Raw genomic sequence first — 6,857 nt, forward strand, 5'->3', positions numbered from 1 at the left:
TCCGGGGCCCCCCTAACCCGAATCTACCCCCCTCCTTCCGGGTGTCTGCACCCCCCTCCAGCCCCATTTCCCCCCCCCCGCCCAAAAGGGACCCAGGCGTCCCCCCCCCCACTTTAGGCTCCGCTGCCCCCTGGCGGCCTCCGGCTTTAGGGCGCCGCCGCCTACATTTCCCAGGGAGCCGCGCGCGCCCCCGCTTCCTGGCCCCGCCCCCTCTCCATGGCCCCGCCCCCTCCCCCTAGCCCCGCCCCCTTCCTGGCTGGCCCCGCCCCTCTTCCCGGCCCCGGCGGGCGCGATGGCGCTGGCGGCGCTGGAGCGGGACCCGGCGGGGGCGGCGCGGCTCGGTTCGGCCGTGCCCGAGCTCTGCCGCCGCCTGCCCTGCGCGCTCGGCGTGGACGAGGCCGGCCGCGGCCCGGTGCTGGGTGAGCCGGGCCCGGGGGGGGGGGGTTGCACCGGGGGAGGGGGGTGCGGGTGCCCCCGGGGGGGGGTTGCACCGTGGGAGGGGGGTGCGGGTGCCCCCGGGGGTTTGCACCGGGGGGGGGGTACCGGTGCACCCGGGTTTGCACTGGGGGAGGGGGGGGTGCGGGTGCCCCCGGGGGGGTTGCACCGGGGGGGGGTACCGGTGCACCCGGGTTTGCACCGGAGGGGGTGTGGGTGCCCCCCGGGGGGGTTGCACCGGGGGGGGGTGCGGGTGCCCCGGGGGGGGTTGCACGGGGGGGGGTACCGGTGCACCCGGGTTTGCACCGGGGGAGGGGGGTGCGGGTGCCCCCGGGGGGGTTGCGCCGGGGGGGGGTGCGGGTGCCCCCGGGGGGGTTGCACCGGGGGGGGTACCGGTGCCCCCGGGGGATTGCACCGGGGGGGGTACCGGTGCACCCGGGTTTGCACCGGGGGGGGGTGCGGGTGCCCCCGGGGGGGTTGCACCGTGGGAGGGGGGGTGCGGGCGCCCCCGGGGGGGGTTGCACCGGGGGGGATGCCCCCCGGGGGTTTGCACCGGGGAAGGGGGGTGCGGGTGCCCCCAGGGGGGGTTGCACCGGGGGAGGGGGGTGCGGGTGCCCCCGGGGGTTTGCACCGGGGGGGGTACCGGTGCACCCGGGTTTGCACCGGGGGAGGTGTGGGTGCCCCGGGGGGGTTTGCACCGGGGGGTGTACCGGTGCACCCGGATTTGCACCGGGGGGGGGTGCGGGTGCCCCGGGGGGGGTTGCACCGGGGGGGGTGCGGGTGCCCCCGGGGGGGGTTTGCACCGGGAGGGAGAGGGGGGATGCGGGTGCCCCCGGGGGGGGGGTTGCACTGGGGGAGGGGGGGGTGCGGGTGCCCCCGGGGGGGGGTTTTGCATCAGCTTGCAGTGCGTTTGCACCGGGAGGATTTTCATCTTGCATGAGGTTTGCACCGGGGGGGGGGGGGGGTTCCTGTTGCACCAGTCTTTGCACAGGGCTCACACTGGGTTTGCGTTGGGGGGGGGGGGGATCCACTTGCACCAGGGTTTGCACCGGGGGGGGGGTTTCTGCTTGCACGGGATTTGCACGGTGTGAAGCTTGCACTGGGGGGGGCGGGCCTTGCACGAGGATTTGCACGAGGATTTGCACGTGGCCTGGCCAGGGCTGTGGCAGGCCGGCAGGCAGCTGACGCCCCCCCGTTGCCCCCCCCCAGGCCCCATGGTTTACGCCATCTGCTACTGCCCCGAGGAGCGGCTGGGGGAGCTGGAGGCGCTGGGGGTGGCAGGTCGGTGCTGGGGGGTCCGTGGGGGGGCCCAGGGGGGCACTGGGGAAAGCTTGGGGGATCCCAGGGGGGCTGGGGGAGGCAAGGGGTCCTGGGGGCCCTTGGTGGGGGTCCCATAGGCACAGGGCAGGGGGGTGCTGGGGGGTCCCAGGGGTGCCAGGAGGGTGGGGGGGGGTCCCATGGGCACTGGGGAGGGCCAGGGGGGTCCCAGGGAGGGCAGGGGGCTGCTGGGGACACTGGGGGGGGGGGGTCCCAGAGGCACTGGGGAAGCCCGGGGGGGGTACCAGAGACAGCAGGGGGCTGCTGGGGACACTGGGGGGGGGGTCCGGGGGGTGCCAGTGGGGGGTCCCAAGTGCACTGGGGAGGGCTGGGGGGGGTCCCAGGGGTGCGAGGGAGGGCAGGGAGCTGCTGGGGACACTGTGTGGGGGGGTTCCCAGAGGCACTGGGGGGGGTTGGGGGGGGTCCCAGGGAGGGCAGGGGGCTGCTGGGGACACTGGGGGGGGTCCGGGGGTGCTGGGAAGGGCTGGGGGGGGGGTCCCAGGGGTGCCGGGAAGGGCAGGGGGCTGCTGGGGACACTGGGGGGGGGTCCGGGGGTGCTGGGAAGGGCTGGGGGGGGGGTCCCAGGGGTGCTGGGAAGGGCAAGGGCTGCTGGGGACACTGGGGGGGGGTCCGGGGGTGCCGGGAAGGGCAGGGGGCTGCTGGGGACACTGGGGGGGGTCCGGGGGTGCTGGGAAGGGCTGGGGGGGGGTCCCAGGGGTGCCAGGAAGGGTGGGGGGGGCTGCTGGGGACATTGGGGGGGTCCCAGAGGCCCTGGGGGGTGCCGGGGGGGGTCCCGGGGTGCCGGGAGGACCCGGGGGGGGGGGTGGGGCAGGGCAGGGGTCCCAGCCCCGCCGGCCCCCAGACTCGAAGACGCTGTCGGAGGCCGAGCGGGAGCAGCGTTTCGGGCGCCTGGAGGCCGCCGGCGCCGTCCTGGGCTGGGCCCTGCACGTGCTCTCGCCCGCCCTCATCTCGGCCAGCATGCAGCAGCGGTGAGACCCCCGGGACCCCCCCCGACACCCCTGGGACCTTGTGAGCCCCCCTGGGAGCCCCTGGGGTTGCTCCCCCCCCCCAGCAGCCCCCAGACTCGGGACCCCCCTGAGCCTCCCCCCGAGAGTCAAGGTGCCCCCAGGTGCCCCCCCCACCCCGGGACCCCCCCCCCCATCTGGGACCCCCCCTGACACCCCTGGGACCTTGTGAGCCCCCCTGGGAGCCCCTGGGGTTGCTCCCCCCCCCAGCAGCCCCCAGACTCGGGACCCCCCTGAGCCTCCCCCCGAGAGTCAAGGTGCCCCCAGGTGCCCCCCCCACCCCGGGACCCCCCCCCCAGCTGGGACCCCCCCGACACCCCTGGGACCTTGTGAGCCCCCCTGGGAGCCCCTGGGGTTGCTCCCCCCCCCAGCAGCCCCCAGACTCGGGACCCCCCTGAGCCTCCCCCCGAGAGTCAAGGATGCCCCCAGGTGCCCCCCCCCCACCCAGGGACCCCCCCCCCAAGCACCCTGTGGCCACCCTAGGCGCTCCTAGGAACCCCCACACCTAGGGATCCCCTAAACACCCCCAGACCCTCCTGTGACCCCCCCCAGGAGCCCCCCACACCCAGGGACCTCCCCGGACCCCCTCAGACCCTCCTGTGACCCCCCCAGGAGCCCCCACTCCCAGGGACCCCTAAACACCCCAGACCCCCCCAGACCCTCCTGGGACCCCCCCCCAGGAGCCCCCACTCCCAGGGACCCCCTAAACACCCCCAGACCCTTCCAGACCCTCCTGGGACCCCCCCCAGGAGCCCCCCACTCCCAGGGACCCCCTAAACACCCCCAGACCCCCCCAGACCCTCCTGGGACCCTCCCCCAGGAGCCCCCACTCCCAGGGACCCCCTAAACATCCCCAGACCCCCCCAGACCCTCCTGTGTCCCCCCCCAGGAGCCCCCAGTCCCAGGGACCCCCTAAACACCCCCAGACCCCCCCAGACCCTCCTGGGACCCTCCTGGGACCCTCTAAACACCCCCCAGACCCCCCTGGGACCCCCCCAGGGGCCCCCACTCCCAGGGACCCCCTAAACACCCCTGGGCCCCCTCACACCCTCCTGGCCCCCCCCCCCAGGAGCCCCCCATAGCCGGGGACCTTCTTGGGACCCCCCCCCCAGATTCCCAGGACCCCTCCCCACAGCCTGGGACCCCCCCAAACCTAGGAACCCCACCAGGCCCCTGGGTCCCCCCCAGACCCATCTGAGCCCCCCCAGACCCCCCCCCCAGATCCTTTTGGGACCCCCCCCGACCCTCCCCCAGCCTGATCGCCTCCCCCAACCCCTCTGGGACCCCCTAGACCCCCCCCCATTGGGCCACCCCCACCCAACCTGGACCTGCTGCTTCTGGCCTCCCCCCCCCCATATTTGGGTGCTGGGGGGGTAACGGAGCTCCCCCCCCCCCCCAGGGGCAAGTACAACCTGAACGAGCTGTCGCAGGACACGGCCGCGGGCCTCATCCAGCAGGCGCTGGACGCCGGCGTGCGGGTGACCCAGGTGGGGGCTGGGGGGTCCAAGGGGCCGGGGGGGTCTTTGGGCTGGAGGGGGTCTTGGGGGGGGGTCCGTAGTCTGAGGCTCAGCCCACATCCCCCCCTGTGCCTCAGTTTCCCCCTTGGGGTTCAGGGGGGCCCGCAGGGTTTGGAGGGGCTGGGGGGGACCGGGGGGGTCTTTAGGCTGGAGGGGGTCGTGGAGGGGGGTCCCTAGTCTGAGGCTCAGCCCACATCCCCCCCCCGTGCCTCAGTTTCCCCCTTGGGGCTCGGGGGGCCTGCAGGGTTTGGGGGGTGCAGGGGTGGGTTGGGGAGTACCGGGGGGGTCCTTGGGCTGAGGGGGGTCCCAGGCTAAGGCTCAGCCCCCTCCCCGTGCCTCAGTTTCCCCCTTGGGGCTCAGGGGGGCCTGCAGGGTTTAGGTGGGCTGGGGGGGCACCGGGGGGGTCTTTAGGCTGGAGGGGGTCGTGGAGGGGGGTCCCTAGTCTGAGGCTCAGCCCACATCCCCCCCCCATGCCTCAGTTTCCCTTTTGGGGCTCGGGGGGGGCCTGCAGGGTTTGGAGGGGCTGGGGGGGACCGGGGGGGTCTTTGGGCTGGAGGGGGTCGTGGGGGGGGGTCCCTAGTCTGAGGCTCAGCCCACATCCCCCCCGTGCCTCAGTTTCCCCCTTGGGGCTCGGGGGGCCTGCAGGGTTTGGAGGTGCAGGGGTGGGTTGGGGAGTACCGGGGGGTCCTTGGGCTGAGGGGGGTCCCAGGCTAAGGCTCAGCCCCCTCCCCGTGCCTCAGTTTCCCCCTTGGGGCTCGGGGGGGCCTGCAGGGTTTGGGGGTGCAGGGGTGGGTTGGGGAGTACCGGGGGGGTCCTTGGGCTTGCAGGGGTCCCAGGCTAAGGCTCAGCCCCCTCCCGTGCCTCAGTTTCCCCCTTGGGGCTCGGGGGGGCCTGCAGGGTTGGGGGGGGGCTTAAGGCGGCTGGGGGCTCCTTGGGCTGAGGGGGGTCCCGGTTCGAGGCTCAGCCCCCTCCCCGTGCCTCAGTTTCCCCCTGTGAGTCTGAGCAGGTTGGGGGGGGCCGGGGCTGGGTTTAGAGGGGCCGGGGGTGGTTTGGGGGGGGTCCTCACGCCTTCCCCCCCCCCAGGTGTTCGTGGACACGGTGGGGCCGGCGGAGAGCTACGAGAGCCGCCTGCGGCGCCGCTTCCCGGGGCTGGGGGTGACGGTGCGCCCCAAGGCCGATGCCCTCTTCCCCGTGGTGGGGGCCGCCAGCATCTGCGCCAAGGTGGGACCCCCCCCGGGGGCCAATTTCCCCCCCCTCCCGGGGCAGTTACAGCCCCTCCCGGGGCATTTTTCCACCTACTGGGGCAATTCTTCCCCCAGGGCAATTACACCCCCCCCAGCTGGTTATAGCCCCCCCAAATGGCCCAGGTTCCCCCCCCCAGGCAATTATAGCTCCCCCCCCCAGGTGGTTATACCCCCCCCAAGGGCAATTATACCCCCTGGGTAGTTATATCCCCCCCCAAGTGGGCCAGGTCCCCCCCCCGGGCAATTATAGCCCCCCAGGTGGTTATACCCCCCCCCCAAATGAGCCAGGTCCCCTCCCCAGGGCAATTATAGCCCCGTGTGGGTGGTTATACCCCCCCCAAGGGCAATTATACCCCCCCGGGTGGTTATACCCCCCCAAATCGGCCAGGTCCCCCCCCCCCGGGCAATTATAGCCCCCAGGTGGTTATACCCCCCCAAGAGCAATTATACCCCCCGGGTGGTTATACCCCCCAAATGAGCCAGGTCCCCCCCCCCGGGCAATTATAGCCCCGTGTGGGTGGTTATACCCCCCCAAAGGGCAATTATACCCCCCTGGGTGATTATACCCCCCCAAATGAGCCAAGTTCCCCCCCCCAGGGCAATTACACCCCCTCCAGCTGGTTATACCCTCCCCAAATGAACCGGGTTCCCCCCCCCGGGCAATGCTCCCCCCCTACACCCACTCCGCCCCCCCCCCACTGCACCCCAGGGTGCTGGTGGGGGTCTGGGAGTCCTGGGGTGGTGATAGAGGTCTGAGGGGATCCCGGGGATTTGGGAGGGGGGGGGGTCCGATGAGAGGGGGGGGGTCCTGACACCCCCCCCCCCGGCGCAGGTGGCCCGGGACCGAGCCGTGAAGCACTGGAAATTCGCGGAGGATTTGCAGGAGCTGGACACGGATTACGGCTCCGGGTACCCCAACGGTAAGGGGGGGGGGCCGGGGGGGCCGGGGGGCCCAGGCGTCCGGCCCCGCTGACGCCCGGCCGCCCGCAGACCCGCGCACCAAGCAGTGGCTGCTGCGGCACCTCGACGGCGTCTTCGGCTTCCCGCAGCTCGTGCGCTTCAGCTGGGCCACGGCCCGGAGCCTGCTGCAGCGGCACGCCGCCCCCGTCCGCTGGTGGGGGGCCGGGGGGGCCGGGGGGGTCGGGGGGCCGGGGGGTCCGGGGGGGTCTGGGGGATGGGGGGGCACGGGGGGATCCGGGGGATGGGGGCACTGGGAGATGGGGGGACGGGGGGGTCCGGATGATGGGGGGGCACTGGGGGGGTCCGGGGGGCACTGGGGGACGGGGGGGTCCGGGGGCACTGGGGGATGGGGAGACGGG

General features: G+C 74.1%; 1 protein-coding gene across 1 annotated transcript in view; it reads left to right on the plus strand.

The window, feature by feature from the left end:
* The first annotated feature begins 254 nt into the window (after positions 1 to 254).
* The window catches only part of RNASEH2A (ribonuclease H2 subunit A), a 7,689-nt gene continuing 1,086 nt past the window's right edge, over positions 255 to 6,857 (plus strand). Inside the window, exons 1-7 of the mRNA XM_068922669.1 lie at positions 255 to 419; positions 1,645 to 1,716; positions 2,615 to 2,741; positions 4,177 to 4,264; positions 5,378 to 5,515; positions 6,371 to 6,458; positions 6,529 to 6,652. Coding sequence (XP_068778770.1) covers positions 293 to 419; positions 1,645 to 1,716; positions 2,615 to 2,741; positions 4,177 to 4,264; positions 5,378 to 5,515; positions 6,371 to 6,458; positions 6,529 to 6,652 — 764 coding nt within the window. The 5' untranslated portion in view covers positions 255 to 292. The remainder of the gene's footprint in view (positions 420 to 1,644; positions 1,717 to 2,614; positions 2,742 to 4,176; positions 4,265 to 5,377; positions 5,516 to 6,370; positions 6,459 to 6,528; positions 6,653 to 6,857) is intronic.

Source organism: Struthio camelus, chromosome 31, assembly GCF_040807025.1.
Source record: "Struthio camelus isolate bStrCam1 chromosome 31, bStrCam1.hap1, whole genome shotgun sequence".
In the NCBI taxonomy this organism is placed as follows: domain Eukaryota; kingdom Metazoa; phylum Chordata; class Aves; order Struthioniformes; family Struthionidae; genus Struthio; species Struthio camelus.